At 32.6% G+C, this 15,583-nt stretch overlaps 1 protein-coding gene across 1 annotated transcript; it reads right to left on the minus strand.

Annotated features, from left to right (window-relative positions):
- Positions 1-5,012: 5,012 nt before the first annotated feature.
- Positions 5,013-12,311, minus strand: LOC132636523 (persulfide dioxygenase ETHE1 homolog, mitochondrial-like). The gene is made up of 9 exons (XM_060353440.1): positions 11,943-12,311; positions 8,661-8,789; positions 8,441-8,548; positions 7,406-7,540; positions 6,445-6,486; positions 6,293-6,352; positions 6,159-6,212; positions 5,414-5,438; positions 5,013-5,325 (listed from the first exon to the last, which is right to left on the minus strand). Exons 1-9 carry the CDS (start codon positions 12,198-12,200, stop codon positions 5,237-5,239), a joined length of 900 nt encoding a protein of 299 aa, XP_060209423.1. The 5' UTR covers positions 12,201-12,311; the 3' UTR covers positions 5,013-5,236.
- Positions 12,312-15,583: the final 3,272 nt, after the last annotated feature.

Here is a 15,583-nt window from a genome sequence, read left to right on the forward strand (position 1 = left end):
ATAAAATATAACAATTTAATTACAAAACATACCAGATCTGAAAAAATTAAAAGTCACCCCGCCCCCTTTTTTCTATTCTCTGTCTTATACCGCACAGATCCGCCCCACCCTTCCCTTTCCCTTCCCCTTCTCCCTGTTCTATATTCCCTCTGAAAATCCACAGCCCTACCCTTCCTTTTCCTTCCCTTTCTCCCTGTTCTATATTTCCTCCCAAATTTCACAGCCCCACCCTTCCCTTCCCTTTTTTCCGTTCTCTGTTTCTGTTATATAATGAAGATCATCAATCAAATCAAAAGTCTTTAATAAAAATGGCAGGATTGGTGTTTTTTTTTTTTTTTTTTTTTTTTTTTTTCATATATGTGTTTTTTCATAAATATGTGTTCTTCAGAGATACCACTGGAGAGTCGCTTGAACTGACTAGTGTATTAATCTCTAGTTCTCCAATTAGTGTGAAACGGCAAAACAAAAAAAATTTGTGTGAAATTTTAAGCCCTACGCGAGATTTGGAGCTTCGTTTTTTTCAAATTTTGAAGCGAGATTCAAATTTGTATTAAAGTTGTATGATAATTGTATGCCGAGTTTGTATGAAAATTGTATATTAAGTTTTCTATGTTGGTGTTGTTATTGTTGTTGTTTCAAATTTGTAGGAATATTGTATGAAAACTATATTACAATGTGACTGCAGTTGTTTTCAATTTTCAAAAGGCCAACATGAACTTTATACAAATTTACCTAGTTATATACAAATTTCATACCCCTTTTTATACAGTTTTAATATACGAAAAATGTGAGAATTCTGGGCCTTGAACAAGATATACATATTTGATACAGTTTTCATACACAAAATTTTGAGGCGAAATTTTTAAGCCTTGAGCGAGATATACACATTTCATACACAATTTCGAGCGAAAATATCCGTATATGCTTTGTAAGAAGTCTATCGTTATGTTTTGTAAACTGAAAAGTATTGTCATATTTCGTAAATATACACTATTCTTATGTATATACGTCATTCTCCCTTACAACTTTACATATCTTTTTGGGCGGTTAGGATTTTCTCTTATAACTTTAATAATTACTCAATTCATTCACTTTTAATTGTTCACTTTAAACTTTTCACGATGTTTAAGAAATAATAAATGAAGTGTATAATTTATCAATGTATCCATATTAATTGGTGCATATTTTTATTGAATTTGAAAAATGATTTGAAGTGAGTAATTAATAATATGGGTCAAATAGAAAAAAAAAATTATCTTTTCTTGATATTCTAAAAGTGACAAGTAGAAATGAATTTATTTTTGAAATAGTAGACAAGAACGGAAGGAGTATTCATTTACTCTTCGGACCAACACTTGAGAACTTTTACTACTCCCTTCGGATAAAAAAAAAAGAGTCTTTTTAGTAATTTGCACACCCTTTAAAAAAATACTAACTCATAGATAAAAATAGGTAATTTGACTAAACTACCCCTAACTAAATAGACATTGAGATTTGATCATATAAAATTTAATAGGAACAAATCTGAAAAAATAAGTTTAATTCTTTCTTGATTTGATAAATGAATACTTTTTTTACTCAAGAAAAAAATGTTGAGTGGACACTTTTAGATCCAGAGGGAGTAGTATTAATCTTTAATACTCAAAATTTCATCAAAACGTTATGCAATTTGCTAACATTATTATCAATCTTTAAAAAGTAATATCTTAAAAAATAAAAATCCACTCTCCGGTAAATCATTTTTCCTAACTCCTGAACAATTTTCTAACTCTCTTCTGTAATACTCCAGTATTCACATTACAACCAATGGATATAAACAAGCAAGCTTGTGGCTTAAAGATGGCACACAATATAGGAACTTTTGACAGAATGGACAGTAATATTTTGCATTTTCCATTTGCTTTCCTAATTACTACTATATAGAAAGGTGAGTGTGGGCACCTTTTGGTCGTCCGTTTGTGGGCCAAAAAAAAAATTATGAGCCCACATATTTTAAACAACTATTAATATTTTAAAAAAAAATTATAGCCCACATATTTTAAACAACTACTAATATTTTTTTAAAAAAAATTGTGGGCTCCATATTAAACACCAACCAGTAATAAAAAAAAAAAAAAAGTGGAACCCACCACATCCAAACTCACGGAGAAAAAAAAGTGGATCCCATATTAACAAAATCAAGCAATATTAAAAAAAAAAAGTGAATCCCATATTAAAAAAACAAACAATGTTAAAAAAAATGCTTAGAAAATCAAACAATTAAATCAATAATGATGGATTCATTGTCACATGCGTATCAACCCATTAGAGGGAGCAAATGGAATTATTGTACAACAACATACTTAAAATACAAAAGTGCTTAGAAAATCAAACAATTAAATCAATAATGATGAATTTATTGCCACATGCGTATCAACCCATTAGTGGGAGCAAATAAAATTATTATACAGCAACATACTTAAAATACTTTAAAAAAAAAGTGTGGTTCCCATATTAAACACCAACCAATATTAAAAAATTCAAAAAAACACCAACCAATTAAGCATTTAAAAAAAAAAAGTGTGGTCCCCATATTAAACACCAATCAATATTAAAAAATAAAAAAAACACCAACCAATATTTTTTTTTTAAAAAAGTAAATAAAGTGGAACCCACCATCTCCAAACTCACGGGAAAAAAAAAGGTGGACTTCATATTAACAAAATCAAGCAATATAAAAAAAGAAGTGAATCTCATATTAAAAAAAACAAACAATGTAAAAAAAAAGAGTGCAGACTTTGTATTCGTAGCAAACACTAATATAATAAAGTTTTAGATACGGAGAACAAACTACAATGTTATATTAATCGTGTTTTGAATATAGTATCCCATATTGACAAAATCAAGCAATATAAAAAAAAAGTGAATCCCATATTAAAAAAACAAACAATGTCAAAAAAAGTGCAGACTTTGTATTCATAGCAAACACTAATATAATAAAGTTTTAGATACGGAGCACGAATTATAATGTTATATTAATCGTGTTTTGAACATAGTATATATATATATATATATATATATATATATATATATATATATATATATATATATATATTATATGCATAAAAATAGTGCAAACTAATAATGTCCAAAAGGGTGGGCCCTATACTAAACAACACCAAGCAATATATAAAAAAAAGTGAACCCCATATTAAAAAAAATATAATGTTTAAAAAAAAGTGCAGACTTTATATTCGTAGCAAACACTAATATAATAAAGTTTTAGATACGGAGCACAAACTATAATGTTATAGTAATCATGTTTGAACATAGTATATGTATATATATATATTATATGCATAAAAATAGTACAAACTAATAATGTCCAAAAAAAAAGTGCACCCCATAAAGGGTGGACCCCATACTAAATGACATCAAACAATATAAAAAAAAAAATTGAATCCCACCATCTTAAACTCACGGTAAAAAAAAGTTGATCCCATATTAACAAAATCAAGTAATATCAAAAAAAAAAAAATGTGAACCCCATATTAAAAAAACAATAATGTCAAAAAAAAAGTAAGACTTTGTATTCATAGTAAACACTAATATAATAAAGTTTTAGATATGGAGTACAAACTACAATGTTATATTAATCGTGTTTTGAACATAGTATATATATATATATATATATATATGTGCATAAAAATAGTGCAAATTAATAATGTCAAAAAAAAAAAAAGTGCACCCTCTATTAAAAAATCAAACAATATTCATGTAATTTCCAATGTATCTCATTAAGTCAATAATGATGAATTCATTACCACACGTGCGTGTCAATCCATGAAATTGCTTTTCTTCAAAAGGTTAAGTAGTCAAACCATACAATTTTTTATTTATTTATATTAGCCTGAGATCTAATCTAGATATTAAACTGTTGTATTTGCTATTCCGCCATGTCATTTATTTGTTATGTTTACTAAAATAAATATACTTAAAATATTTATATTTTAAAATAAGATAGAATTTAATTACTTTTTTATTTTTATTCTTACTCTAATAAATGTGAAAAAAAATTAATGTCGTAAAAAAAATATATCAAATGAAGATCAAATAATCAATAAGGTAAATTAGTCAAATTATAATTCTAATAGACGTTTTCTTTAAAAAATCATACAAAAGACAACATGACAAGTAAAATGAGCCAAACCGAGAATATTTATATTTAAAATATTTATATTTTAAAATAAGATAGAATTTAATTACTTTTTTATTTTTATTCTTACTCTAATAAATGTGAAAAAAAATTAATGTCGTAAAAAAAAAAAATATCAAATGCAGATCAAATAATCAATAAGGTAAATTAGTCAAATTATAATTCTAATAGACGTTTTCTTAAAAAAATCATACAAAAGACAACATGACAAGTAAAATGAGCTAAACCGAGAATATTTACTAAAAATTAAAAAATAGTATTTCTTCGTTTAAATAAAAAATCAATTTCTACTTTATTTCGTTTGAAACATGTAAAATTAATTTAATAATTTGAATTAGAATTGTCCAATCAAAATTTGATAAAAAATAATAAGTATTTTACACCTTTAAATTAATTGAATTAAAATTGAAAGTATTTTACACCTTTAAATTAATTGAATTAAAATTGAAAGTATCAACTGATGCTTAAATATTACTATTGTTTTATCTCAACGAGAAGAAAATAGTTTCCTTTTAAACAAGTCTTCTCTTTTAAAAAATATTAATAAATTTGCCGATTTTGTGTTCATAGCAAACATTAATATAATACAATTTTAGATACGAATCACAAACTATAATGTTATAGTAATCGTGTTTTGAACATATATATATATATATATATATATATATATATATATATATATATTTCACTATTCAAAAATAACTACATACATATAAATGCACTATAATCTAAAGTGTTGGGCCCGTGCTCATAGTCCGTCTAGTGCAATGATAATCTTCCATCCAAGTGATTTAACTACAACTTTGGAGCAACCAACTAAGAAGAAGAAGACCTAAATAAAAAAATTAACCATTACTCACATTATGAAGTATCATATAAACACTCAAGATTCATATTATCACAGGAAAGCTCTTAGAAACTCATTGGATAAACCAATGTTCAACACTTCCTCTTAAACATACTAGCCAGTTTTTATTTCCAGATGTGTATACCCTGCTCTCAATTTACGGCCTCTGGCACATCTTGAAAGGATCAATCAAATCAGAGATCAGATTTCATCTCTTGCAATCCACAAACCATGTTAGACGGAACTGCTACGTCGATCATTTTTGGATATGCCAAATTCAAATCTGTCAGGAAAGAAGTGCTTTCGTAAGCAATTAAATATACAAAGTTATTGTGAGGGGAAAAAGGAAAGAATTTGAATGGTTTGCTCACTTTGCATGATATTCTTGAATGTTCCCTGCAAAATTGGTTTTTTAAGCAAACATGAGAAACAAGAATTGAACAAGGTTTTCTAAGAAAAGAGAGATAAATAAACAACGGACGCATAACTACAGTCGACTCAATTATGCAAATGGAAAGCAACTAGAAGCCTTTTCACAGCTGCAGGATAAGTACAGACTAATTGAACGACAAATAAGTGAAAACAAAAATAAGATTATCTACACTCACAATTTTGTCCTATGTTGCTCAATCCTCCAAAAAATGCCACTGCACCCCCTGTTGGATCCTCCAAAAATGCAAAACCTTTGGAGGATTCGACACGCACCAGTCCAGAGGCGGCATTTTTGGAGGATCCGACACGCACCAGTCCAGAGGCGGAGCCAAGATTTTTAGTCTATAGGTTATAGACCACAATTTTTTTTACTTGCAGGGTTATGGGTAGATTAACTTTACATTTTAAATTAAGTTTCTTAACAAAAATACAAGGGTTGAGCTAAAGTTACTGGGTTCTGCAGAACCCGTAATCACCACTGTGACTCCGCCCCTACACCCGGCAACATTTTTGAAGGGGATCCGAGCAACATAGTTTTTGTCCACTTTTATAGGACGAATCTTTTCTCATCCTACTTTTCACCTACAAAGCAATGTGGATTCGGCAAGTTCCCCTACACTTTAGCCACAAGGGGCCGAGCTTAGCATGAAATTAAAACTAAGTAAGAACTACTAACAGAAGTACCTTATCTTTTGATAAGCGTGGATTGTAAAGCATCTCCTCCCCCACTGTGCTGACCTGAAATGAAATACACAAGTGTAAACAAGTTTGAAAATGCAACTTTATAAACAGGGAAAAGATGATAGGCGTATCCTTACAGTGAATCCCTTGTAGTCATGAGCAGGATATACTAGTGTGTCTTTGGGCAATGTGAAAATCTGCTCACACAAAGTGATGATGAATCAGCAATATTGAGGATAAGAAAAGAACGGATATTCAGCATTACATTTTTTTTTTCAGGTAGTAATACCTGTGAATGAACAGAATCATATAAACTGTCTGAACTTCCACCCTGCAGTTAAGTAAGAAAAGATGAGTAAAATTTGGTACCAAAAGGAAGAAAATATCATTTCATTTCCTGAGGTCCACCTCAAACTACCAACAAGTAAAGACTACCATTTTTCGAACAAAAATGATAAATAAATCCATTATGTGAAAGTTTCTTTAATCAATTGCTTTTTAAAAAAAAGAGGACACTGGCAGCCTTGGCCAACTAGAGATTTGACATTTGTGTAACATATAGTTGTTAGAGCTTGATTTAACCATGTAAATTGCACTACATCCAAGACCAGTTTATAGTAAATTGGTATCAGAATTATTTGTTCTTGATTTAATCAAGTAGACCGGAGTCACTGGACGACATTTCTGTCTCAAATTTTCATCAAGGAATATTATAAAGTCCAAATAGTGTGTTAAAGACCTGACATTTTCAATGGTTTTCTTCATCTAATCTTTTCTTTGGTCCCAACCAGCATCAACCCCATCCTCCAGATATTATAAAATCCAAATATGTTATAGATGACATCACTTTTCTATGGTTTTCTTCACCTAATCCTTCCTTTCCTGGTCACAACAGCAAAAGGAGCACTAACTAGCCTCAAGAACACTCTATATTAGAGCATCATTAACCTTTGTAAGCTAGAAATTGATCAAAATTGTTCATTGCAGAGCATTTAAATGAGCTGGCACACACTCTCAATTCCTCTTTTTTTTTTTTTTTAATGAAGCAAGAGTAGACTCATTAAAAAGCATCAAGAAGAAGCACCAAAAAATAATGATACACTCTAGTTTCTCAGTTGGTGTGCAGCTTTTATTTTCCATCACAGCAAAAAAAAAAAAAAAAAAAAAATGATCACACACTCTCAAATCTCCTTTGGTCAAATGTTCAGTACAATTCAGCTTAAATGGCATATTACATCAATAGGATATACCTGAAAGTCTGTCCTTCCACATCCCCGTATCAGAAGAGCATCACCGGTAAATGCCATCCTTGGTTGAGGCTGATTGGGTCCATCTCCCGTAACATAGGTAACACAACCCAATGTATGACCAGGAGTTGCACGAACCTGTAACTAAAGTATCAGAATGTAGCTCTAATACGGAAAGTAAATTTAGTCAGAGAATCACACTACAGCCAAATATTCATCAATTTTTTTGGTAGGTACTCGCCTTGCATTCCTTCTGCCCCATTTTATTTGGTCCATAGAACTGATGGAGAATCTCTTTTGATAACTGAGAAATCCCCGAGGGTCAATGGCACAAGGTTTGAAACTCAACGGATAATGGGCCCGCCCCTCTACCCTTCTCCACTTAAATACCAGGCTTTTGTCTGTGGCGGAATTCAAACCCGTGACACGTGCATAATCCACACATCACAAACTGCGTTCTTACCACTGGACCACTAGACCAAAGCCCTGGGGGGGGGGGGGGGGGGGGGGAACTGATGGGGAATTTTAACAATCGAATGTTCGTTGATTGTGTGTTGGTAGCTGTTCTTCCCATACTCAGTATATCCCACTTTGTTTGGTCACATATTACTGAGGGAGAAATATTTATTGTATAATTGAATCTACCAGATTAACATATCACTATTCCAAGCATGGCACCTATTTGAGACTGAAAAGGTAGCAATTAATAAGATAAATGTTTTACTCGGTGTTTGGTACTAATATTTTCAATGGATTTTTTCACATATATTTCTAGCTTGGCATGGATATGAATTCTCAAGGGACAATATTTTCCTGTATGCTTCCCAGTTAGCGCATAATCACTGCACCAAAGGTTAAAAAGTTTCATTTTTCCACAAACCAAATTCCAATGAAGTGCTCCATGAAGTCAATACATAAGTATAAAGTTCAAGTCCATTCTTTTTGAGAAAAGAATCTAAATTTACGTATCTTTTATATACACACTTGATCAAGAAAAGGAAGTATCTTTATATGCACAAGACATATATGTCTACATACCTCAAGAAAGATATCACCAATATAGATTTTATCGCCAGGTTTGACAAAAAGATCAGCTTTTGCATTACTTGCTTTGGAAATGATTGATTTCACATCAGGCACCTTAGTCTGCAAGGATGAAAACAACAATGAAGCACCAGAAAACAGGGTGGGGGTGGTATCAGTATCAAGAAGAAATTAAACGTAATCAGTTAGCTAATTCAAAGAAAATAACTCTAACCTTAATCAAGCCAGTTCCAGTGACATGATCAGCATGTACATGCGTGTTTATAGCATATATAAGCTTCACGCCCAATTCTTTAACAAGTGCAAGATCACGATCCACTGTTCTGTCTACGGGGTCAATCAACTGCAATTGGATTACTTACATCAGTTAATTCTATCACTAAATTTTACGTAGGGCAACATGCAGAAATGAGAGATATGTTAACATAAATAAAACTGAGGAAACCAATGAGTATCTGTTTCTTCAATTCATAAGGCTAAGGTAAAGTTAAATTAAAATTACAGAATTGGGATTTTGATGGATAAATCAAATTGTTGAACACTAAAACAAAAATGGATACTAAAGCTCAAAGATGTGTTTACAGCAACAATTTACTTGACATCCACCCTGACAATCTGAGCGCGCCCTTATACAGTTGCATACCGAATTATCTATTTTTGAAATAGGAATAAAGTAGTAGATCTTTTAGCCCCTTATAGCCATGAGAAAATATTTGAACTACCAATTGATAAGCTCCAAATTACCTATTCAATCTTGTTCTTTATCTTTTTTCAACTGATTATCTTTGGGGTTCAAACTATAATCATCAATATTTAAGGTGATCCCAAAAATAGCAAACTAAACACCGTTGGCTAAGCCTGAAGTAATCAACTGGTTAAGCTTATTACTACAGTTTTAGTTAATTATCTGATCCTTCCTTCATAAGCACTTCTAGGCTCTAGCTGCTAAATGCTAATAACTTCAAGCTTTTATCCCCGTGGATCACAATATAATATGCGAAATTAACTTAAATAGCTGTCTGCCCAAAAAAATAGCTGACAGATGTATAATATATGTATATTGGTTAGCCGCTATAAATATTTTTGGCCGAGTGCCTAAATGTGTAACTTCCCGTAATTAATTCCCCACTAGGGACTAGGGTGACAAAACTAGCACATGAAAATATGCCTTTTTGTTAACTAGCCCAGTTTGACCATACAGAGAAAAAAGTAGTTATTACTAGTTTTGTTTGAAAATTAAACAAATGGAGTATAAGAAAACAAACTAAAAAATCAAAACTTGATATTGAGTAAGACGGGGTATGACCCATTATTTAGCCCATCTTGACAAAGCTCATCACATCCCAGGTAACTTTTGGACAGGTCAGCCTATTTTAATCCGCCCAAATTAAACCCAACCCACTCTTATCCCCATGCGACTCGAACCCCACAACCCAAAAAAAAAAATATTTTGTGACTCACACAACTGACATTAGTTGTGTGAGACACAAAAAAGACCCAAAGTTTATGCGCAAAAGTATAAAATTTGGATCCACTTTTTTTGTTAGACAAAACGAACCCTCACATAATATCGTAATGATAACGGCTCGCCTCGCCGTGACCTTCTCTTGAATTCTCAAAAAAAACTTCTGTCGCTCCATCCCCGCAGGGGCAGAGAACCCGTCGCTGTCTCGGCTGTGCTTCTCACTGAACGACGGTAGGGAGCAAATCCAACTAGAAAAACTCACATTGGGCTTAGGGATAATCAGGCTCGAACTGATGACTTCCACCACGTTAAGGTGACAATCTATCGCTGAGTTATATCCCTTCCCCTCCCCATCGAGAAATAAAACTGACTAATCCAGTAACAATACAGTTTATAATGCTACATAACAAGTGTCAGTTGTGCGAAACACATAATAAAGTTTCTCCACGACCAGGGGCGGATCCACCCTAAAGGGTGGGGGTGGCATGGCACCCCCTAGATTAATAATTTTTTTATATACTTATGTTGAAATTTGCTTAAATTAGGTTAAATATTTGATCCTGCCACCCCCAGTCTTAAATTAGACAAAGGTGCCACGGCTGATAGACACAAATTTGAATCTATCTTGAACATTTTCCGACTCCTGTTTTTCTTTGTGCTTTTTACTTATTTTGTACCAGTAATTCCCCTTTCGGCTCCCCAATTTTTTTTTATTATTTATATTGCCTTTCCTCTTTTCTATTATTTTATCTGTGATCTCTAGCGAGAACACACAAATAGAAACTTGAAAATCTCTTAAATTAAGCATTTCTCTTAATCTCAAATATGTGAGTATTTAAATCGAAAAACTTGAGTCTCAATGGGAATGTTGGATTGAGATCAAAATTCATTTTTTTTTATATAATTTCTTTTGTTTATTCTCCCTCCGTCCATGTTTACTTGTCTATATTTGACTTGGACACTCTTAATAAGCAACAAAAAAAAAAAGAGAAATGAATTGGAGTAATTAATAATAAGGGTAAAATAGGTATAAAATGATAAATTATGTCTTGATTTTTCAAGCTATATAACTTACAAGTAAATGTAGACATATATTTTTAGTATAATGGACAAATAAAAATGGATGGAGGGAGTGTATTATAAAAATTTATGCTATTGTATAATTGTTAAATTTAATTTAAATCACTTTACTAGTTAAATTGTGATGGAAATTTCGTAAGCACTGCTTAGGAAAACATCAAATTTATGATTTATTTTTTAAAACTTGTAGTTTACCTAATTCTATATTTACTTATGGGGTGTATTTATCTATTGAAGAGTTTTTCTATTATTTTTCTTATTTTGATTGGTGTAATTCCCTTATTGAAGATATTGTTTTACTTGTGCAAATTCATTTTTTAATATATACTCCCTCTGTTTCAATTTGTTTCAACCTATTTCCTTTTTAATCCGTGCCAAAATAAATGACCTCTTTCCTAATTTGGAAACAAATTCACTTTATGAATGATTTACAGCCACACAAATTTTTAAAGCTTATTTTGAACCACCAGTTTCAAAAGTCTTCCCTTTCTTAAATGTCGTGCCCATGGATTTATATAAATTGAAACGGAGGGAATATAAGAGATGCAAGTCCCTTGGTGGTGAAAATGTTGATTTTACTTTTGTTGTTAATGGGTGTAATTCCTTATTTAAGATGCTAATTATGTTCGTTTCTTAATTTGACCCGAATAAATTAAAAAAAGATTGAATCCGACCTGAATACATGTTCCTACCAAGATGTGCATTGAAGAAAATTGTGACACCCGCCACCTTCAAATCCTAGATCCGCCTCTGTCCACGACCCATAATAAGTTGGGAGACGAGCACTGATATTTCTTTCCAATATTTTTTGCTTCCTAATTACTCACGTAACATCACACTAAAACTAGAAGTATCGGAATAAAATTCATACGCTAATCACAACCCATCAAAACTCCTATTACCCAATATAATAAAGATAAGTTCAAATGAATAAAACAGAATTTTTTTTACCAGTGCTGGTTTTTCAGGATGGGAAGAATCAGCAAGAAGGTAAGTATATGTAGATGATTCCTTCTCGAATAACTGACGAAAAATGAGTTTAGGAATGTGTTGAGATTGAGACGATGTTGTATAGGAACCCATTTGTGAACGAGTATAATTAGTGGGTAAAATGAAAGATTTATTAAATGGAAGAAAACTATGGGGTTTTGGCAAGAAAATAGAAGAAGGTGATATAGAGAAACGTAAACAGCCTACCTTCAGCATCATAATATATATAAGTACTAAATAAATAATATAATGGTTGTGTATATCAAATGGCAATATTTGGAATATTTAGTCGCGCCATACACGAAAGGTGGTGATGCAATTTGCCGATTGATTAATCCTCTTTCAATGGGCGCTCATGGTAAGTGTCTACGTGTCAACTTTATGCATCTGTACGTAATAACACACCATGGCCCAAGTGTCTATAAGCTCACCGCCTAATTTTTCTTCGGCAATTTGCACGATTATCCTTATCCGGGAGTGGTCTTTAATTTTTGCTGTTCAAATGGCCGGTCTTTAATTTTTGTCTTTCGCTTAATATCTCGAGATTTTGGATTTGAATCTTGCAAGATAAAAAAATCGCAAGATAAAATTTCGTAGTAATATTAGGGCTACTTGGATAAAAAAAGTTAGACCTTAAGGCAAATTTTTGCCCAGAATTAGGCCTTAAAGGCAAGCCTCTACCTTAAGGTCGCCTAACTTTTACCCGAATATGTCTAATTTTGGATAAATATTAGGCCTTAAGGCAGAAGTTTCGCGAAAGTCTTGCCATGCAATTTTTTTTTTACTGAGCGGGATTCGAACTCAGAATCTCGGAGTATTTTCGATCGCTTTTTTAAGCGAAGGACAAAAATTAAATACCAACAATTTGAGGGGCAAACATTAAAGACCAGCGCCTTTGAAGGGCAATCCATGCAAAAAAATGTTTTCTTCAATAGTCACACATTTGGCCACGAAAATATAGGGAATAAGTACATGGCCTAACTAACTCTACGACATATTTATATTTAGTAGCTATAGTTTAAAATAATTACATCCCATAACTAATAATAATATGTTAAATACAACTTACTATATATATATATATATACAAAGTAGAATGCCCTATCTATCACATTATTCACTTTCAACCCAATCCTCCTACCTCTCTCTCTCCCATCTTCCCCCACTGCTCCGCCGCTGGCCACCGCAAAACCGCCGGAGCTCTGGCGAAATGGGTTATTGAGGGCTCAGATTTGCTCTATTTGAACAAAGCTAGAGAGAAGAGTGACGCCGCCATGGCTGGATAGCCAGAAAGGAAAGCAAGCAATCATTACCACCCACCAAATCGTCATTTTTGTAGCTGGATGGGGTCTTCTCCATTTGAGAGTTGTATTTTCTTTGGTTCTGCTTTTTTCCTCCCACAATCCTGTATACTTGTTTAAAGCTTCTTTCTTTGATAATATTTCATTGAAGTCTTGCTCTGAATTTACAACACATCTGTATCAGGACAAAGAGAGGACGCCGAAAAAGAAAAAAAACTCAGATCTATGCCGGAAAAGGAAAAAAAAACTCAGTTCTACCCCGAAAAGGAAAAAAAAAACTCAGATTTAACGGAAGTACTTCTAATTTTTGTTGTATACATACAGTGTATAGAATGTCATATCTGGATTTTGAAATGTATATAAATTAAATATAGTGAACTTTTTGAAGTGTATACAAATGTCATACGTTGTTGTATTCACCGGAATTTTTTTCCAGTCAGATCTAGGAAAATTTTGGATTTTCGCTGTATTTGTTGTATATTTACTGTGTATACAATGTTTTCCGCTTGTATTTGTTGTATACATACCGAAAAATATGGCGTATTTGTTAACTTTTTGGTGTACCCATGTTGTATACAATATTTTTCACCTGTATTTGTTGTATAAATACCGAAAAATATGGTGAATACAATGTAAAAGGAGCTACAATAAATACAGCTGAGTTGAATACATTTAAATTGAATACAAAATTTAGCAAATTTTAATGACTGTATTCATGAATACAGCGACGCGAATACAATAAGTAACAAATGCTGAGTTTTGCTATATGTTTGCTACGTGATGTAAATAGGTAAAATGTAGCTAAAACGCAAAAATAAGGCTTCCAAGGTAGTCATTTATGAAATTTTCCCAAATAGGACCCGTTTAGCCATGAGAATTATTCACTTTCTTCCGCCTTTTTTTATTTTATTTAAAAATCAGTATTTGGTCATGAAAATTGTAAATATAACTTGAAGTTGTATTTGAAATTTGGAGAACACATAAAATTTTGTTTTCACTTTTTTTCATTTTCAGTACATTTAAACAACCAAATATTTTTTTTTGTAAAAACTATAACCGAACACAACTTCATCTTCAACTCTAATTTCAAAAATTCCAAATAAAGTGAAAATATTTGATTTCTATGGCCAAACACCTACGTAATTGTCACGACCCAACCCCGTAGGCCGCGACTAGTGTCCGTGCTGGACACCTAATCGTACCCTATAACCCAAACCAGCATATTGGCAGAATATATCAATATAAATGTAAGTTGGCGTTACTAGTTATCACAAATGAACAGATATAGCACATGGAAGCCGATAAGGCTATCACAGATCATAGTAACCCAAAACATATACAGAACCCATATGTATGTCTACAGACCTCTACAGAACACATCAGAATCATAAGACGGGACAGGGCCCCGTCGTACCCCTGAATAGCATAAGTATGTACAATGGCAAAAGACTGTACCAAAACGTAGGCTCCGAACAATAGAGCACTTCAAGATAGCAGAATATAGTCCTAGGCAGGCGGATCAACAAATCTGTCGTCTGTACCTGCGCGACATGAAAACGCAGCCCCCGAAGAAAAGGGGGTCAGTACGAAATATGTACTGAATATGTAAAGCCCGAAGTACAGAAACAAAATCATAGTCAAAACAGAACTTGCAGAAAATGAGTGTAATATCTAGATTATCAAATGCATATTTCCAGAACATAATGAACGTATGCAGAAACATATGTCATATCATATCCGGCCCCCGTCAAGAGACACGGTGAACAGAACGTGGTCGCCACCCCGACACTGGCGCCACAACACATCATGCTCCAGAATAGGGAATAACCCCGTAACATAACATATCATATCATATCATATTAGATCATATCAAAATGTATGTACATGGCACAACATACTCCACAACCCATGTACACGTATACCTGCCCCCTCACCATCGAGGCATGACGAACAATGCAATAGAATGCGCTTGATTACATATCCTGGCCCGGGCTTAGTGGGGGAAACATTGAGGCATCCACGAATGGAGTAGTGAGAAACTAAATGCAATATAAAATACCGTATATTTCCAGAGACTCAATAAGACCTATCGAATGACAAATCGAAATAATGAAATCGGACAGAATCATAGTAAGTGTATTTCGAATGTCATAATAAGTTACGGAGAAATAATCTTTCTGAGGTCGCTTCCATATTCCAAAACGGTTTACAAAACTCACGGGAACTATCAAAACAATTGTCCTTTAGTAGCTAGAAGGATAGTGAAAATGTTTCATTTTACATGGCTTGGAAATAAGTCAT

The sequence above is a fragment of the Lycium barbarum genome, chromosome 4 (assembly GCF_019175385.1).
Source record: "Lycium barbarum isolate Lr01 chromosome 4, ASM1917538v2, whole genome shotgun sequence".
In the NCBI taxonomy this organism is placed as follows: Eukaryota; Viridiplantae; Streptophyta; class Magnoliopsida; order Solanales; family Solanaceae; genus Lycium; species Lycium barbarum.

What these genes read in the sequence shown, in the direction of transcription:
- LOC132636523 (XM_060353440.1), bottom strand. Translation starts at nt 12,200, where the DNA reads ATGATGCTGAAGGTAGGCTGTTTACGTTTCTCTATATCACCTTCTTCT. An exon ending in CTGGAACTGGCTTGATTAAG is followed by an intron (nt 8,549 to 8,660) that starts GTTAGAGTTATT and finishes TCATCCTTGCAG; the next exon opens with ACTAAGGTGCCTGATGTGAA. An exon ending in CACGCTTATCAAAAGATAAG is followed by an intron (nt 5,439 to 6,158) that starts GTACTTCTGTTA and finishes CCAATTTTGCAG; the next exon opens with GGAACATTCAAGAATATCAT.